Source organism: Sprattus sprattus (assembly GCF_963457725.1).
Source record: "Sprattus sprattus genome assembly, chromosome: 14".
In the NCBI taxonomy this organism is placed as follows: domain Eukaryota; kingdom Metazoa; phylum Chordata; class Actinopteri; order Clupeiformes; family Clupeidae; genus Sprattus; species Sprattus sprattus.
Genome location: NC_137912.1, coordinates 7,830,653 through 7,849,962, shown reverse-complemented (window position 1 = coordinate 7,849,962; position 19,310 = coordinate 7,830,653). Strand labels below are relative to the sequence as shown.

At 44.1% G+C, this 19,310-nt stretch overlaps 2 protein-coding genes across 2 annotated transcripts in view; one reads left to right on the top strand and one right to left on the bottom strand.

The window, feature by feature from the left end:
• Positions 1–915: 915 nt before the first annotated feature.
• Positions 916–12,832, top strand: LOC308375416 (rho GTPase-activating protein 8-like; the record flags this gene model as incomplete). The annotated part of the gene is made up of 12 exons (XM_080851558.1): positions 916–961; positions 2,778–2,897; positions 3,988–4,075; positions 4,176–4,307; positions 4,686–4,772; positions 4,889–4,987; positions 6,084–6,194; positions 6,293–6,366; positions 6,801–6,878; positions 7,543–7,671; positions 7,891–7,994; positions 12,635–12,832. The coding sequence occupies 12 exons, from the start codon at positions 916–918 to the stop codon at positions 12,830–12,832; spliced, it is 1,266 nt and encodes a 421-aa protein (XP_080707684.1).
• Positions 12,833–18,230: 5,398 nt separating this feature from the next.
• The window catches only part of phf21b (PHD finger protein 21B), a gene marked incomplete at both ends in the record, with an annotated part of 84,398 nt that continues 83,318 nt past the window's right edge, over positions 18,231–19,310 (bottom strand). The window contains one exon of the mRNA XM_080851180.1: positions 18,231–18,515. Within this exon, the coding sequence (XP_080707306.1) occupies positions 18,231–18,515 (285 nt within the window). The remainder of the gene's footprint in view (positions 18,516–19,310) is intronic.

Sequence of the window (19,310 nt, the reverse complement as noted above, 5' to 3'; positions counted from 1 at the left end):
ACTGGCTTTCTTAACGTCTTGAGGGTGTAGGCTTATTGAAATTCAAGCTTGTGCGTAATTAAGTGTCAGAACCTCTTTCAAATATAGTCTATGTTAACTTTGTAATTTCCTGTACGCTGCACAAAATGACAGGGGGAATATTTAAACCCGCTTTACTTTCACGACCATGAGTATCTATGATATGATACAAGAACACCCATGTGTAACAAAAGCGATATTGCATTACTTCAGAAGGAATTAATGCATTGGTAATCAAGGCACATATTCCTGTTTGCAAGAAGCGCCCAACCCCAGCGTCCAAATTAAATGTCAGCGCTGATTGTGAGTTTTTCATATCCGATGTAGACTCTGATTAAATCGACCTAGAAGAGGCCTCTAAATATAATTCATCTTCAGATGCATGTGAAACAAAGCTATTTTGTTTCTGACCAGAGTATGGTGAAACAGCTTTCACAAATGATGTGGAGAGAGGGAGATCGATAGAGAGGCTTAAGTGGAGATGGTTCTCATGTAGTCTGGCTTTGAGTAAGATAAAGGTCAACGAGAAGATTCATGTCATATTCTGTAAAAGTGTTGTTGTTCCAATCTGCCACTCATAGTTGACTGGTCAAGAGAACGAGAATGCTATATTAATCTATGAATAATCATATTTTCCATGTGTTCTGTATGTGAAGCCAGTCCTCAGAAGAAAATAATCACTTATTTGACTTTAAAAGGGAAATGTCCTCCCTTTGCCTTATTGAAATTTCTGAAATGTCATGAATGTTAAATTATTACTACTAAGTTTGTCATGTAATGGAACTTTCAATGTACTACAAATCATTGCAGAAGGATATTACTGCTGAAATAAATCAAATAAATGCTTTCACTTCAACTATTGCAATGTGTCTGCAGGCTACTCCTTATCCTGTTAAGATGTCCATGATCTCAGCAAACGATTTGGAGCATCTGGCCGAAATAGGTAAGGCAGTATTGCTCTTTCTCCTATTCAGCAAACCTGCTTCTACAAGCAGCGGTGCAGATGGGATTTTTTTAACTGTGGGGGGACGCTAACATCGCCTAATAAGCTGTGCAGAGTTATTAACTGATGATTGTCGCCTTACGTAGGGAGAGTGGTGGGGACGATCAGGCTCACTATGAATCTAGGAGGCAAATGTCCCCTCCCGTCCCCAGTGCTATCTGCGCCCCTGTCTACAAGTTTGATGCTCGTTTCGAACCCTGTGTGAACAGGTGCATATGCCACCATAGGCTTACTCATTCCTCCATGCCCATGTGTGTTTACCCATCACATGCCACGTCTGTTTTGGATGACGTTATCTCTACCCCGCACATAGTGACTCAGCGCTGACCTCATAAGACAAACAGTCTTGACCTCACTAGCTCCGGTCGAAACGGCCGACCTACTCACTGTAGGGTCAAGTCAGATGACGAGCTTTGGTGGGGCAGGAAATCAGGGGGATGAATCATCCCGAGTGGCAAACCGAGACCTCGGTTTTTCCCCTTACTTAAGACTTCGCCAGATTATCCAGTCAGAGCCATGCTGCACAAAGCTATTTTAAACTCGGAAGCTTCGTCAGGAAAGACGGGTCCCTTTCCCAGATAAGGCTCTATGTGGCTGTGTGTGTGTGTGTGTGTGTGTGTGTGTGTGTGTGTGTGTGTGTGTGTGTGTGTGTGTGTGTGTGTGTGTGTGTGTGTGTGTGTGTGTGTGTGTGTGTGTGTGTGTGTGTGTGTGTGTGTGTGTGTGTGTGTGTGTGTGTGTGTGTGTGTGTGTGTGTGTGTGTGTGTGTGTGTGTGTGTGTGTGTGTGTGTGTGTGTGTGGCTGTGATTGTAATGGTTTATGGACCACTGATAGCGGGGCACTGTTAATTAAACGTAGAGGAAGGGTCTGACATTCCTTTAGCTTTAAGTCAGGATGTGCCAGCTCGTACAGAGGGAACAGACAACTCCTTAAAAACACCCAAACCCACACCCAGACCAACCGCACATAACAACAGGCCACAAGAAACAAAGTAACCCATGGAAGTGTTTTTGTTGCCTTAGGCCATTTATTTATTTATTTATTTTTAAATAGCCCTGTGGCACAGCAAAGGATTATTCCTTTTTTTGTTGCAGTTGTTTGAGGAATGTGCTGAGCCAACATCCAACATCCCAACACCTCATTCTTCTATGACTTTTAATTAGCATTTAATTAAAATGTTCTGATGATATCAGGTCGGTAAACAAGATTAAGCTCTTTTTTTAAACTTCGAAGTTGGACTGTTGCGCTGTACAAAACAAACAAACAAACAAGAAATTAAAAAAAAGAATACAGGTCCTGTATAGCTAAGCTGTTGCCGCAGTAATACATGGATAAAAGTACCTCTTTAAACACAGACTTGTGGGTGTGGTTGCATGCTTATAACTTCAAAAATGAGAAAAACGTATTTTGTCGGACTCCCTCTCAAGAATTGCAGGTCTGTGCTATTCCAGCCATTGTCCAAACCAACATAAACAGTGCTGTCCACTGGGTATTTCCTCCTCCGAGCGCTGTCTGTATTTATAGGCTGCTTCCCCAGCCTGGCGTGATCAGTAAACACAGATAGGCCCTGGAAAGTTTCTAGCTTTTTTTGATCACGTACACAATTCCAGGAATGGGCATTTTTGTTGCAGTTGTTCCATGAATAGTAATACATCAAATATATATATATGAATGTGAATTGTATTGCAAGTTAGCTGCAGTAAGATGACATTACTAACAGTCATGATTTTCATTGATTATTCATTGTATTTTTATTCAGAGCTGCAGAAGGATGAGGAGGAGCAGGGGGAGGGGCCAGCTCCCACCTTCAACGCTGCAGTCACGGACCCCTCCCACCCGTACTATGATGTGGCACGCCATGGCATTCTTCAAGTCACAGGTTGGCACTTTTTATATTTTGCCCTATCCCGCTGCCACAGCAATGAAACTAATGACCGGTTTCATGGTTTGTGATGTGTAATGATTTGATTTTTTTTTTTTTTTTTTGGTTTACAACATACAGGTAGTAAAGACAACGCAAATGAAAATACACGTTTGTAAACTTTTCACCCCACTGCCCCACTCTATTTCTTTGCAGGTATACAAAAATAAAAAAATTAAAAGAAGAAGGGTGACCTCCCTCCCCCCCAACCCTAGACAGGCAGGCGTCCATCACAATAAAGTCAGGAAAAGGAAAAAAAAAAACAATGTAATTATTTGATTCTTGAAAGGGGATGTGAAACTAGGAGGACCAGATGAACCTGTCCGTTGTTGCGTCACACCTAAATGATTGAGCTTGCCTCACTTTCACCTCCATAATTAGCAACCGGTGTTGGCACGGTGAACTACCAAAACATAGGTGGAGCTCTAACAGTCCCAGTCAAAGTTTGGTTTTCTAAACATTACCCGTCAGAGATGATTAACTAAGGCTCACTCATACCAAAATGATCTTTCCTGATTTAAACTATTAAAATCCGCTTCGACCATTGTAGCCTCCTTCATATGAGGGGACAAAAGGTATACTCTCATCACATTAGCCACATTTAAGGTAGTCTAATTACAGGTAACAACACAGGTGAACTAAGGCAGCATGAAAATCAGCAGTGAACAGGAAGGAGGTGGAGGATATGCTTTGTGACTGCAAAGTAATACTGTCACAATGAGTTAGAAGCTGTGTAGCAGACTCCCGATTGGTCGAGAGGAGCTGTCTGACCACGGCCTGTGTTGTGTTTCAAAACAAGCAGTGGAAGAGGAGAGAGAATGCACTATTGTTCCCAGAATGCACTATTGTTCCCAATCCTGTTCCTTACCCAGGAAACAACCATAGTCACGTGTTGCCTAGAGAGACAAGGCTCTTATCAAATTTCCTTGAGTTTACCTTCTATGTGGGTTTCTGTGATGTTATCGTTTCTAGTGTGTGTGTTTGATTGAAAGTGTATAGTAGTAAAAGGGAGAGTTGTCACGGGCCATGGTCCTGTCTGCATCTGCAGGTGATGACAACTACGGCCGGAAGTTGATCGTATTCAGCAGCTGCTGCATGCCCCCTTCCCATCAGCTAAACCACCAAAGGCTGCTGGAGTGAGTGAACGCTGCACACACACACACATGCACACACACACACACACACACACACACTTGGGCACATTTAAGTTTTCTAATTTTCTTTAAATCTCAACAGGTACCTGAAGTATACCCTGGACCAGTATGTCGAGAGCGACTACACCGTGGTATATTTCCACTACGGCCTACGCAGCAGCAACAAGCCCTCAATGCGATGGCTCGCAGACGCCTACAAGGAGTTTGACCGAAAGTGTGTCTGAGTCTCTCTCTCTCTCTCTTTAACACACACACACTCCTCCTCATTTTTCTCTTCTAACTTCTCCCCGGAGACCAGTGTGTTTTTGAGCTTCCTGCACAGTCAGCCCGTGTTCCAAAAAAGCCCTCTCATCTTCCACTACAGATACTTTGCAGAGAGCATGTCTAAACCCTGTGCTTAATAATTTAGTACACCTAATGAGGCGTATTACACTTGAGCAAATTTGCAACCGCGTAGGAAGGAGGTGCAGGGAGGCTCTGTGTGTATGAGGGGGTCAATACTATTTACGCTCTGAAGCGCGGTTAAAGCATTCAGCCTTTGAAGAGTAGTTTTAACTGTGTGTGTGTGTGTGTGTGCGTGTGTGTCTTCTAGGTATAAGAAGAACCTGAAAGCTCTGTATGTTGTCCACCCCACGAACTTCATCAAAATCATGTGGAACATCTTCAAACCTCTGATAAGGTTGGTGCTGGGTGCTCCCTGCTGTCTGCACATGCCTTGAAGTCTGGCTGACCTAAAGCTGTATCATACTTTTTTTCTTTTTTTTTTACTCTCCAAAACTTCTGTCTTCCCGAAAGTCATAAGTTTGGAAAGAAGTTGACCTATGTGAACTACCTGGCAGAACTGAGAGACCACCTTGACCATGACCAGCTCATCATTCCCCCAGACGTTAAAAGGTATGGGTATCATTTATGGATCCCTGCAAGAAAAGCAGGTGGCCTATAGCGGTCAATCTGTCTGGCTGTCCGTGCGTCATTATTCCTCCAGGGGACCTTAGTGTTACCCCAATCATCATCAACTTATAGTGCAATATAACCCTTAGTCACTTCATTAAGCTGACCTCATTTTGGCAGTCTAAATGCATGTCATGGGAAAATGCTCTTTTTATCTGAGGGGCAAAAAGTCCATAAGTGTTAAAATGATGGAAGTAATGCAAATAGATACATTAACATTTTAGAAATGGACTCTGAGATGTTTGCCAAGCAAAAGAAAATGTCTCAATTTGCATGATGATCATTTTGGGGTGATACGTTTTCAGCCCAGCTGACAAAAAGAACCCTCTCCCCCCCCCCCCCCCCCCCACACACACACACACACACACACACACACACACACACACGATGCGGCAGTAACCATTAACACTGTGCCCTGAGTTCTTTGTGGCAGACCAACTCTGAGCTCATGTTCTCAATAAAATCAGCACTAAATAGAGCATCAAGATGAGAGCTGCTTCCTCCCAGTGAAACACTGTCTGGTTGGTATCGACAGCTCTTGTGTGTCCTCGAGAGGACTGCAAAGACTGCTCTTGGAACAGATGCTTCGGAGCAGGCCAGTGTTGTCAGGCTTAATTTCTATTGATATTTGCTGATCCCTGCCCGCCCCTTCCCCCTACCCCGTAACAGTCAGTTATTTAGAGGCAAAGCACGGACGGTGGAACTGCCTGACTGTTGAATATTTATGAGGACGGGGGGGGGGGGGGGGGGAGAATGGGAGGCAGGTGGTTGGTTAGTTAAGTCCCTGGTGCGGTATTGCTGGTGGAGAAATGAGGGAGAGGAAGGATGTGTGCATCCCACCTAAGTATGAGGTCAGAGTATGAAAAAAGGCCTACTATAAAGGAAGGAGAATGTCCAGGATGTCCCTATGCACATTTCAATTTACATTTAGTCATTGAGCAGAATTATCAAGATTATTAGTCAGAATGTGATTTTTTTTGTTTGTTTGTTTTCCTTTGCACTTGCGGTATCCATGGTGATTTTTATATGTTCCCAACAGACATGATGAGAAACTACGGGCCAGTCAGAAAGGAGGACCACCACCTTCAGTGAGAGTCCCACCCCCGCGACCCCCCCTCCCCACCCAGCAGTTTGGTGTCAGTCTGCAGTAGTAAGTGCCCCCCACAACCTATGCACACTCTTTGCTTCATAGAAGATTAACTAGGCTTTATGAACTAGCCAATCACCCTTTATGTTGTTTTGTTTTAGTATCCGAGACAAAAACAATGGAGTTCTTATACCCCCAGTTGTGAGTCAAACGGTGTCCTACCTCAAAGAAAAAGGTAAGACCACCATTCTCTACAGCACTTGCTGACTGAGACAAATAATTCAAGGTTGTGTCATTAGTCGCATTACATATACAAGTACATTTTTTGCTTATTGCTCAGTGAATTCCCTTGGAACTGAACTATGTAGCACTCTGAGATTCTGCTTGAATGAAGAGTGCACAACAAATAAAATGAATTATTATTATTTATGAACTGAACTCCTATGAAGGCTAGTTGCCTTTAAACCCTACTGCACAGTTAGAATAGTAAACATTCCCTGCACAAGCAGCTGTAGGCAGTGTTGTGTTATTATCAGGCTGCTGTAGCTGCTGCTAACACACACACACACACACACATCACACACATTATCAGGCTGCTGTAGCTGCTGCCTTGGCTGGTGGTTTCACGGCGGCCTGTTGTCTCTGCCTGATCTCTGCCAACCCCCTCAGGCCTGCACACAGAGGGCATCTTCAGGAGGTCGGCTCGAGTTCAGCTCATCAAGGACATCAAGAAACTCTATAACTTAGGTGAGCTGCCACACACACACACACGCACAAATACTCCCTTTCTCCCTCCCATCTCCCTTGTCGGTGGCTGGAATCCCGTGTGTGTGTGTGTGTGTGTGTGTGTGTGTGTGTGTGTGTGTGTGTCGCGCCGCTGCTTCCTTTTTTTATCTCCGACTGCCAGGAAAGGACGATCGATAGAGCTCAATCCCCCACGCGGTCTTTGATGGCATCACGCGCGGGGCGTGTCGCTGGAGGGGCTGCAGATTAAGATAGTGTCCATTTCAGTCAGCGTTCTCACTTCATTAGCATCCACCAACACCACCACCACCACCACCAAGTAACTCCCCCTGATCCCAGGGATCAATCCGAACGGCTGATCCCAGCAGCCCACATGTGTTCTCAGCATGCATTATTTACAAAGTTATCCATGCTCAGGGCTTACATTCCCCCACCCCAGATCTATTTTTAAGCAATGTCGTTTGGGTTAAGATCGACCCCAGGGGCTTGGTTTCATCATGGTACAGCAAATCTCTTAAACTCTTTGGGTATATTACACACAGACTCGTACATGCAAACACTAAACAGTCATGAACCGTATGGTGGGGGGGTCATTGAATGGAAAATATACAATCTGATCATTTTTATCGTCTCTTCTCATCTGCTCTTTGATTTTCCATGGCCACAGGGAAGTCGGTGAACTTTGAGCAGTATGGTGATGTTCATGTTCCCGCTGTCATCTTGAAGACTTTTCTCAGGGAACTGCCCGAGCCCCTCCTTACCTTCGCCCTGTACGATCAGATCTTGGACATCACCAGTAAGTGCCGCTTGTTCTCGCGGACAGCCATGTCTCTTCATCTGCCTGAGTTTACACCAGCGAGGAGGACTCTAACAGTGGTCAACATTGTGTGTGTCTGCGTCTGTGTCTATGTCTGTGTCTGTGTCGTCTGTGTCTGTGTCTGTGTCTGTGTCTGTCTGTGTTTGTCTGTGTCTGTGTCTGTGTCTGTGTCTGTGTCTGTGTGTTTGTATTTTCCAGGGGTTGAAAGTAGTCTTCGAGTCTCAACATGCAAGCACATTGTGGAATCCCTGGCTGAACCCAACTACATTGTGCTGAAGTACTTGGTCTGCTTCCTGAACATGGTGAGCCCCCCTGCCTGGAACCCCAGGATAAAACAAACAAACACACACACACGCGCACACACACACACACACACACACACACACCAGGGCCCAGGGTTTGTTAGTCACGGTATCCGTTTCTTGTTGCTGCTTTCTTCATTTCGGCTCTAAAACTGCATCTTTCTGAGCTTCCAGACACTCTCTAGGTAGATTAGCTACGCTCTCAACTCTAAAGAGGCTTTTTTTTCCCTGAGCTAGAGGTCTACTCATCCAAGAAGAAGGGATAGAAACTCAACAGTCGTTCACTCGATGGACGGGCCTTGTTGTACTGTGCAGTATTCCCTCCAATCCCCCCATGATTGCGTCTGCAGCTCAGTGTGTCCTGTACCCTCCTGTCTCACGCTGAGTGCGTGTTGGCAGTTGTCCTGGCACCTCATTTCCAACACAGGCAGCAGCTCGCCCCCCTGCTGTAGTCAGTGCAACAACCCATGCCACATACCCCCCACTACCCTATCCCCCAGCAGTGCAACAACCCATGCCATATACCCCCCCACTACCCTATCCCCCAGCAGGGCATATGGAGCAGCCTGCCCCCCCCCCCCCTCCCAGACTCAGAGGAAGTGTCTGTCTGCTCAACAGAAGCCTGGGCAAAACCGCAGGAGATTTTGGGGTACAGAGGCAAGCTGGTGATTGAAGCAGAACGGGGATGTGAGAGAGATGGCACGGCCCCTGCTCTGCCCCTCTCTGTCTGGGGGAACTGAAGCCTTGAAAGTGATCCTCGAGGGAACAAATGTAGCAGGTTTTTTTTTTTTTCAATGATGTTCAGTGTTTTGGGTTGGTTTGCTGGAAGGAAATGAGATAAATGGAGTGAGTTGTTGAGTATGGGCAGAAGATAAGAGCCTGTGAATATGAATTACACAAAGATAGAATCACGGTAGAATAGCATCTTAAACTAGAATGCGTTTCGTGAACGAACTGCGAGAGTGTGCTTGCTCTGTTGCGGCCATGACCGAGAGAACAAGTGCCTTGGAATTGGTGTCAGCTCTCCAGCTCTCCCTGCTGGATGAGCATGCACAAATGAGTATGCACAAATGAGTATGCATGAGTGAGTATGCATGAGTGAGTAAACATGAGTGAGTAAACATGAGTGAGTATGCACGAGTGAGTATGCATGAGTGAGTATGCATGAGTGAGTAAACATGAGTGAGTATGCACGAGTGAGTAAACATGAGTGAGCATGCATGAGTGAGTATGCATGAGTGAGTAAACATGAGTGAGTACGCATGAGTGAGTACGCATGAGTGAGTAAACATGAGTGAGTATGCATGAGTAAGTATGCACGAGTGAGTATGCACGAGTGAGTATGCACGAGTGAGTATGCACGAGTGAGTAAACATGAGTGAGTATGCATGAGTGAGTAGAGCCCTGGTATGGAAGGTGTCTCTTAATATTCCTAGTTATACAGTTGAATGGAGAGGGACAGAGAGAGAAGAGGAACCGTGCGCAGGTGTCAGTGAGAGTTGTCAGTGAATCACAGGTGCAAGCCAGTTTAATGAGCCTATTATGATGTCATAATGCCTCAAAGTTCTGCCATGCAAGTCTATGGAGAAAAAAGGTGATGGAAAAAGAGGAATAAAAAAGGAGTGGCAAGGAGTACCGCCACGAAAAGTCATAGCAGCTTGCACCGGATCGGGCCGGACGTTTTGGTGTTTGAACGGCGTCTCTATCTCAATCGGGCGAGGAGTAGTTAGCTGCAAGAAAAACTACTAGAATAAAAAAAAATGTAAAAAACGAAGAACAATAGTGTGCTTCCCTTCGGGCAAGCACACTAATTACTTTATGTTTGCAGGATAAAATTCTGTTCGTTTTCACACCTACTTCGTCTGCTTAAACCAGACAGTAATTTCCATGTTCAAAATGCATGTATGGTGCACCAGAACATGCTCACGAACATGAAATGACAAGGAAACCCATGAATTCCAGGCGTCAGCAATACCAGAAACCTGGTAGTCAGCCCTTTATAGTCATTCACAGTGAGCTGAAGTTTCCCTGCCTTGCTTCACTTGAAGTCACATTCCATGTTAACTCCACTCTGCTTGACTGGCACATCAGCCCTTCAAACTCGTGCAGTAGTAATCTGCCCCAGATTCTTCCCATGGGTGCCATTAGTCACCATGACAAGAGACTGTTTAATCAGAGAGCTAGAGCGAGAGAGAGAGAGAGGGGGGGGGGGGGGGGGGGTATAGGGGCTTAATTATCCACAGTGAGTGTGGCAGCTCCGCGAACCATTCGCCGAAACGGGTGCGCCACCTGTGGAGTTCTTAGACTGGGTGGAGCTCTGAGACTGGGAGGAGCTCTGATACTGGGAGGAGCTCTCTGACTGGGCGGAGCTCTGAGACTGGGCGGAGCTCTGAGACTGGGCGGAGCTCTGAGACTGGGCGGAGCTCTGATACTGGGTGGAGCTCTGAGACTGGGTGGAGCTCTGAGACTGGGTGGAGCTCTGATACTGGGAGGAGCTCTGAGACTGGGTGGAGCTCTGATACTAGGAGGAGCTCTGAGACTGGGTGGAGCTCTGAGACTGGGAGGAGCTCTGAGACCGGGCGGAGCTCTGAGACTGGACGGAGCTCTGAGACTGGGAGGCGCACTGAGACTGGTAGGCGCTCCACCTGAAGGTCCTCACAGTCCTAGCTGTCCTTTACTTCTCTGAGCTCAACAACAACAACAAAAAACCTCTGGTGCTCACTCGCAGTCCTGGCTATGTAAATGGAGAACAAACAAAGTGGCTCGGGCTGAGCAATACACCATTCCAGCCCACCCACACTGCTTCAAGAGCACGGAAGGGAGGGGTGTAGTTTAATATCCCGTAGAGCTCAAATATAGAAAACCTTTCACCAGAATCGTACATTGATCTGTGATGAAGTATACATGGCGACACAGTGCCTCAGGCAACCCACAAACCTTCCACCTAATAGGTACAGACACTCTTGAGTTCCTCCGGGCTGTGCAGTGTGATGATGAGGCTCCTGGGAGTTCTCTGGGTTTGATTGGCATGGAAGAGACCGCCTCTATCTTCATTCCTCTCTGGTGATGCCTGCTAGTGCATAGGAAGGGGCCGAGGACAGGGGAAGGAAGTACATCATTGGTCATAAGGATATGTGCTTGTCCTCACTGCGCCACTGCTCCGCAAGTACCTATTCTACTCAGAGTTTGGGTAGTATGTCTTTGCACATATGGGATACGAACAAAGGATAATAAGTCTTTGCACATATGGGATATGACCGAAGAATAGTGACTCTTTGCACATATGGGATATGACCAGAGGATAATGATCTTTTTACATATTGGATACGACAGGAGGATAGTTAGTAGTGAGTCTTTGAACATATAGGATATGACCAGACGATAGTGAGTCTTTGCACGTATGGGATATGACCGAAGAATAGTGAGTCTTTGCACATATGGGATATGACCAGAGGATAATGATCTTTTTACATATTGGATACGACAGGAGGATAGTTAGTAGTGAGTCTTTGAACATATAGGATATGACCAGACGATAGTGAGTCTTTGCACGTATGGGATATGACCGAAGAATAGTGAGTCTTTGCACATATAGGATATGACCAGACGATAGTGAGTCTTTGCACGTATGGGATATGACCGAAGAATAGTGAGTCTTTGCACATATGGGATATGACCAGAGGATAGTGAGTCTTTGGACTCTGTTGAGCACTTGGGAGTGTCTCCTCACATCTTGCTGAAGTATATCCACACTTACAGCCATTACTCTTTTACCAGACATGATGTGTCTGAGTTCTCTTTAATCATAGCCTGCCCATGAGCGAAGGTTCTGAGGACGAGCCTGTAATTAATAGTTTGAAATGAAAAGATTCACACTTCAGACAGACAGCATTGGGTGGTAGACATGCCTTTGAGTTCAACTTACCTTGAGCTGTTTTAAATAAAGCATACAGAGCACACACACGCTGGCGCTGGCCTCTGTGTTTGAGAGAGAGAGAGAGAAAGAGAGAGAGAGAGAAAGAGAGAGAGAAGGAGGGAAAGAGACCAAGCAGGAGGGAGAGTTATGAGATAGAGAGAGAGAAGGTGAGAGGGTTGCTACTTTAGTTGCTTCTCTTTGACACGTAACTGCTGCTAGTGCTTGTCTGCCAAGGTCAGCCCGCAGCATCGCCACTGCTTCCAGTTCTTTCCGTGGTGTGGGAGGTGTTCAGACCTCATTTGTCCAGTCTTGCCAAGGCCTCTTCCACCCATTGTACTGTTTCATGATGCAATAGCTGTTAACTCAGCCCGGTACAGCATAATGCTGCTCTAACAGTGTAACTTGTCGCGAGGGTGGCTGAAATCAATTTCTCATTCAGGTGACATTTCTCTCCTCCTACACTCACTGTGAGCACACTTTTGCTTTTATATCTTTCTTTCGCCCACCCTTCTTTCTCTCACTCTGACTTTTATTACTTTTATTCCTTTTATCATGATTTTAGAACACTAGGTTCTGATACGATGTTGATCATTTTTATTTATCTTTCACTCCCATGTATTGCTCCTGCTGCTTGCTTTTATTGATTTTATGTAAAGCACTTTGAATTGCAACTCTTGTATGAAATGTGCTATATAAATAAAGTCTTACTTACTTCCCTCTCTAGGTCTCCAAGAAGAGCCTCGATAACAAGATGAGCTCCTCTAACCTGGCCTGTGTCTTTGGCGTAAACCTGGCACGCCCCTCTCGTGGCTCGGTGTCGCTCAGTGCCCTGACGCCCCTCAACATCTTCACCGAGCACCTGGTGGAGCACTACCACACCATTTTCGGCTGGCGCTGCCCGGCCTCCCAGGTGCTGCCCTGATGGACCTCCCTGCTCCACTTACTGTCACCTATATCAACACCTCGCCTTATCCCCCTCTCGTGGTGAGGTAACTGTACCTGACAACTGCAAACAGCCATTCTTCCACCTTTGTGTAATGCCTTTGCTACCCCTTGGCCACATGTCTGTATGCATTATTTAGGGTGCGTTGGTTCAATTGGGACTCCTTGGTTCATATTTGTACTTGGTTCAATCATGGGTTCACTTACACTTATTTTTGGAGGAGTTGTAAGCTCATCTTGTTGAAATATATAAATGTATTGATGCCTGTCTTTTTATATATATATATATATATATATATATATATATATATATACATTTTTACTAAGACTCTTCTCCTGAACACCGCTACAAGAGGCTATCTGCTTTTTATTCATATTTTTTTCACTAAAAGAAACCCGGGCAAGGAAAAAGAAGAAAGAAACCTTTTCAAGTCGGCGATTGCCATGGCAACCCTCTCTCGCTTGCAGCTGCACCGGAGATAACCTTGAAGGCTGGGATGTCGAAAAGCGGCACTTAACTGCAGTGGATGCAGAGAGACCTGACAGGGCGTCTGTGTGTGAGAGAGAGAGCCTCATTTTCTCACATCATGTTTCCCTGATCCGGCTTGTTAGGGGCATGCTGTGGACCCAACACGCAAAAGCTCTTTGGTCCTTGCCACGTTTCATAACGTCAAGCTTCTACTGTCGTCTCTGGGGATGGGGCCCATTGTAACACAAGTATGTCTCAATCGTTTGCTCTTGACACTTGTCACACATATCAAAAGCCAAAGGAGCAGTGCTCGGACTGGATGTGCTGGCCAGAAGTCTGTGCAGGATTGGACCGATTCGGTCGTAAATGTTTGTAAGCTTAGAGGGGTTCCATTCAGTCTGGTAATGGCACTACGCATGTTTAACACCTAGTGTTCCCGGGGCATAACCTGCGGCTAACAAGTGCCTTCTGTTCTTCAGCACCACTCTACGTGTCGAAGAGGAAATTAATTTGTTACATCGTGAGATGAATCACTGACTAGCATAAGACCAAATTAAAATGTATGCGTCTTAACAAGATGTACCAAAACAAAAACCTGTTTTAGGCAGCTCCTCATGGTGTGTTCCGTAGTCATAGGGGACTGCTCAACGCGGCACAGTAGGCCGAGGAGGCAAGAGAAGTTACATGTCAGGCTGTCCTGTTCTTCTCCTTCCCGTCCTCATCGCCCTCTGGGGCAGAAAGAAGTCATGAGGATGAGAGCTGAGCGGTCTAAGGGCATTAGGAAAAAGTTAGTGCCTCCTCCTCCTCCTCCTCCTCCATCTGCGGCCTCCACTGTCAGAGTACCAGGGATAACAGTAGAGAGCGCTCCCCTGCAAGAGGAGACTTGTGGCTGGAATCTAGTCTGTGCCTGTCTGTACTCAAGCGCATAGTGCTAGCAGGACCGAGACCTTAAACCCTAATGCTACTACTATTGTCAGTGAAGGGTATCTGGTTTATTATGTGCCTCTGTGTCCTTACGGGGTTATCTCATTTTCATTTGTTTCTGTGTGTATATCTGATTATATGAAAGACAAGCAGGGCTTGGGCTAGTTAGGTGCTAAGTTTTGTTTCGTTGTCAGTGTGCATCTGTCTTAAGCCACTGTGTGTCAAGTGTTGTTCTTTTTCGAGGTCAGTTATACTGCTGACCCCTCATGGGATTTTTTTTTTTTACACCACTGCATAGTTATAGTGTCATATTAAGGTCTCCAGAGCTACTCAACAGCAACAAATATTTGTTCTTCGATTTTTGTTTATTAACGAATCTGTTTAGAACTTGGTACAAAAAAAGTGAGACTACTCCTTACCATTTACCAACTTCCATCAATCAACGTTTAATGCATCATGAAGAAGAAAAAACTACATTGGCATATGTAAGACAAACACTTTCCTATACATACTATCCACTGGACACTGGACAGTCCCCTTGTTATATGACAATGGAAAAGAAAACACTACTTCAACAGTCCAAAAGACATTTTTCAATCTAAAACTCGATGGCGTGTTTTCTTTTCTTCACTCTTGGTCTTCCACATGTTTTAAAAGGACATATCAAACATCGCAAGCTAAGTCAGAATGCATAATTGGCAAACAATAAAAATGTTTTAGTTTTTTTTTTTTGTCATCATTGTTTTTCTACCCCTTCTCACTCTTTGTTCATTGATAAAAGAATATAAAAGGTTTTTTTTTGTTTCTTCTCTTCTCTGTTCAACTTAGTGTTCTGCGTGTATTAAAATAGATCTGTATAAGCACTGCACAGTTTCTCCCGGAGAAGATTCTGGGAAATGCAAGGACCATGAAAGAGGCTGGAACGAACCTCCTAAAAAGGGTAACTGATGAGTTATGGGCCATCTCTCTCCCCATCCCCACACACACACACACCTTCCTTTGTATCCTCCCTGCTCTCTCTGCCTCTACCTCTACCTAGTCCAGTCTGTTGCACAGGGCTTCGATATGGTACAGCCATCTTTAAGCTCTCTGCCTGTCATCAGTGTTTGTGATCGGTTAGACCTGCTCTTTGATCACCCTTCCCAGGCCAACTGCCACTCTGTGCCCTGACCAAGCCCCCTCACTCAGGGGAGATAAAGAAACCCCTCTGTGAAGAAAGAGCTGGGATTTGGAATGATATGCATGGAGGAATGGCGTACATTCTGGTATCGGCTTTTGTCTGTCAGCCTAGGCCTTTTTTTTTTTTTTTTTTTTGTAAGTATGTCGGTATCTCGTTATGCTGTGGTGTGGGTCACGCGTCAAAGAGGTCAAAAAGGGGGAGTACAGGGAAGAGAACGCAAGGCCAAAATAATGATATGCACCAAAAAAAGATATGCAGCGATAATAAAAAATAAAAATTATCAAACAATGTCCCCAGTTGGAATTGTGTTTTTGATCATTGGAAACAATGTTACACAAAAGGCAGGAATTGTATGGTATGACATGAACTTTTCGAAGCCCTTAAGTGACTTAAGAAATGACGATGTTATGAGATTCGATTTCGGGGTTGTCAGTGTCTTCAAAAAAAGTTGCTCTTGAGGAGCTAGATGTCTATGTTGCCACGGGGACAAGTGAAGTTGATTACAGGCCACTGACCTGGGGGCTACAAACAGAGTCTCATATACAGTCTTTGTCTCTTTGCAATTTCACAGTATGTGATGACAAAATCAAATGACAAAGTTGTTTTCAGGTCCAGATTTAGCGACCCCTTTCGAGAACAAAGCCTTGACAAATAGTAATTTTTATTTCAGCCTTGTCCTCTGTATTGCATTTTTTTTTTTTTCAGAAATACTAGGGAGTAAATCTCAGTGCTGTGTCTAACATCAGTGCATGTCTATGCAAGGTTAAGAGCTAAAACAATAAAAATGTAGCTTGCTTTCATTTTGACATAGAAAATCTGCTGTTTGGTCTTTTGTATGACTAGTTCATGGATATGATTTGATGTTTTTTATGCCATTCCTGAACTATAGGAATAGGACTTTGAGGAGTTTGCTTGTTCATATCACTCAGGGAATGCTATGTCATTTGCCTGTGTGTTAACGGGTGTGTGTGTGTGTGTGTGTGCCTTATGGTTATGAAGACATAGCCAAGGGGAGATGTTTGCTGACAAAATGTCTGCTGACGTAGTCTGCCCTAAGGTTTATGTAGGGGACTTCGCTCCAGTTGGATTTGGTGTTGGTGCCAGTGGGTCGTACTGTGTGTTAAACCCTGCATCTCCAGGGCAACGCCGGAAGACTGACCAAACAAGTTGACATACAAAACTATCCCACCCATAACTACAACTAGTTGACCAATGTTTGTTTTGTTCGCTTAAAAAAAACAAAAATTAAAGAAAAGAAAGAAAAAAAATGCCATAAGAAAGAAACCCTGGATTTCTCTACTCTCTTTTGATCTTGAGGCAGTGTTCATTTGTATTGACTAGCAGATTTTTAAAAAATAAATACAAAAGATTTAAAAGGAAAAAAAGAGAAAATTGCCACTTTTGATACAAGCAAGTTTCACTTTCAGTAAAACACTAAGTTTGTAAGAAAGTCATACAAGGGAAATGATGAGAATTGAATCAAACAGCATTAAAGTGGTAACAAAAAAAAAACAGGTACACGGATGGGACACATACCAAAACCAAAAGGCTGAATCGTAGGAGTTTCCAGTACAAAAAAAGTAAGGTTTTTGGCATATTTTCCATACTGGTGAAGAGATAAGAGGGGAAGGGTTCAGAGAATGAAAGGATCACAAAACACACAGGTAAAACTATGGCCCTTCAAAAAGAAAAAAAAAATCAAAAAAATAATTTCAACTGGAAATCGAAAGCTCAGGTTGAGGGTGAAGGTCAGTAACAACACAGAAGAAAACAAAGGACCTGCATGAACAGTACAACATTATGTACAGTATGATCCTCTCCGAAACGTCAACTCCTCATTTATCAACAGGCAGCTTCATGAAAATACTAAATTCTCCACTAGAAATGCTAAATTCTGTAGTCATCTTAAATACTTTGTTCTTTTTGACTATATTAATACTGAAAAAAAGTTATTCTCTGTTTTTTTCTTCTCTGTTTTGTATTTGTTTTTTTTAAGTTTTAGTTTTTTTGTTGTTGTTGTTGTTTGAAGGCTCATATGCATCGTACGTACATACACAATGGAAACAGCACCCCTCAACCCCAATCCCTCCCAGTCCCTTTCACCTGAATTCATATGGCAAATATTGTTCATAGAAGAATGAGAACAAATATCTACGCCAATATATCAATGTACAGTCCTCTCCCATCTCATATGTCTGTGGTTTATTCATAACTAACACTACTCTAATATTCTCTCCCACTAGAGGCAGAACAATTAGTCATTTTTCCTGTCTTTTTTTTTTATTTTTTTTTTAAATAACAACAAAACGAATCCTCTGGCCGCAGTAAATACTTATTTGATGTATCCTTGGCGGCACTGTGATCTACTTGTTAAAGTCGATAAATACATTAAGGCCAAGAACGATAATAAATGAATAGTTTAAAAAAAAAAAAAAACAAGTAAAAAAAAAAATCTCTTAAGCACTGTAGGTGTTGGGATTAAAAAATACTTATTATGAATCGTGTGAAGGATATATTTGTTCTTTTTGTGAGTTTTAGATTTCTAATCATAAGACATAACAGTTCCTCCGAAAAAAAATCCACACAAGGTAATATCACGTCATGTCCTTCTTGTGAATGTGTTTCCATGGTTTCTTAAAACCACTCTTCCGCGAGTGTGTCTGTGTCTGTCTGTCTGTGTGTCAGTGTGCATCTGTTATAGGTGTGTGTGTGCATGTGATTTAAAAAAAGAAACACCTCTTTGCTCGTTTACTCTCTCTGCGTATTGTTTTTATAGCATGTGATCTCAGATGACTTGCGCATGGGTCAGTTGTTGCCTTGAGGTTGAGACAGGCTCTTCTGCAGTAGCGCGCTGGAGCCCATAGGGGGAGCTGTGGCGGCGGAGGGGGAGCTTGCCCCGCTGCTGCTGGTGGGTTTGATCCAGGGCAGGGACAAGAGCGAGGCGCCGGCGGTGGTGGTGGTCGTGGCCGTCATGGTGACCTGGATCACCTGGTCTCGCTGTATGAGGCGGATGAGGGCCTTGAGTCGCTCCAGCGAGGCGGTGGTCTCTCTCTGCTGTCCCAACAGCCTGTCCTTCAGGTCTATGCACTTCTAGAGGAGGGAGGGGGGAAGATTTACATCACATTACATTACATTTACATTTACATTTAGTCATTTAGCAGACGCTTTGGTCCAAAGCGACGTTTAAGCGAGTGAACAGTCAAGATAAGAGCAATAAAACCCGGTGTCACAATAAATACTGCTTTTTTTTTTTTTTTTTTTCAGAAATAGAAAACGACATCGAAAGAAAAAGAAGTGCGGGACTGTCACTGCTTAAATGCAAGTTAAGCCAAGGTGCCAGTTGGGAAGGGAGGTCACAGGTCAGTCTGGTCTCCCAACAGACACTCAGGAATTGAAAAATCAAGGGAACAGAAATGTTTTGGTTCTCCCATTAACCAAACAAAGATATTAATACATTCAGGCATTGGCAGCAGTGAGGGAAGAATATATGACGTAGGTAACAAGCCAGTAATCCAAATAAACTTGTGACCACAGGCATCAGTAATTAGTAAGGGACCACCTGTATTCATTTTAATCACACCCCAAATTGTTACCACAATCCCAAGCGGCTATTCATAAGACAGGACATGGTAATTGTCTAGTTATGCAGTAGTTTATGAAGAGTATTATGGGATTGTGTAACTATGAAGAGTATTATGGGATTGTGTAACTATGTGAAGAGTGTATGATGGGATTGTGTAACTATGTGAAGAGTGTATGATGGGATTGTGTAACTATGAAGAGTATTATGGGATTGTGTTACTATGAAGAGTGTTATGGGATTGTGTTACTATGTGAATAGTGTGTGATGGGATTGTGTAACTATGAAGAGTGTATGATGGGATT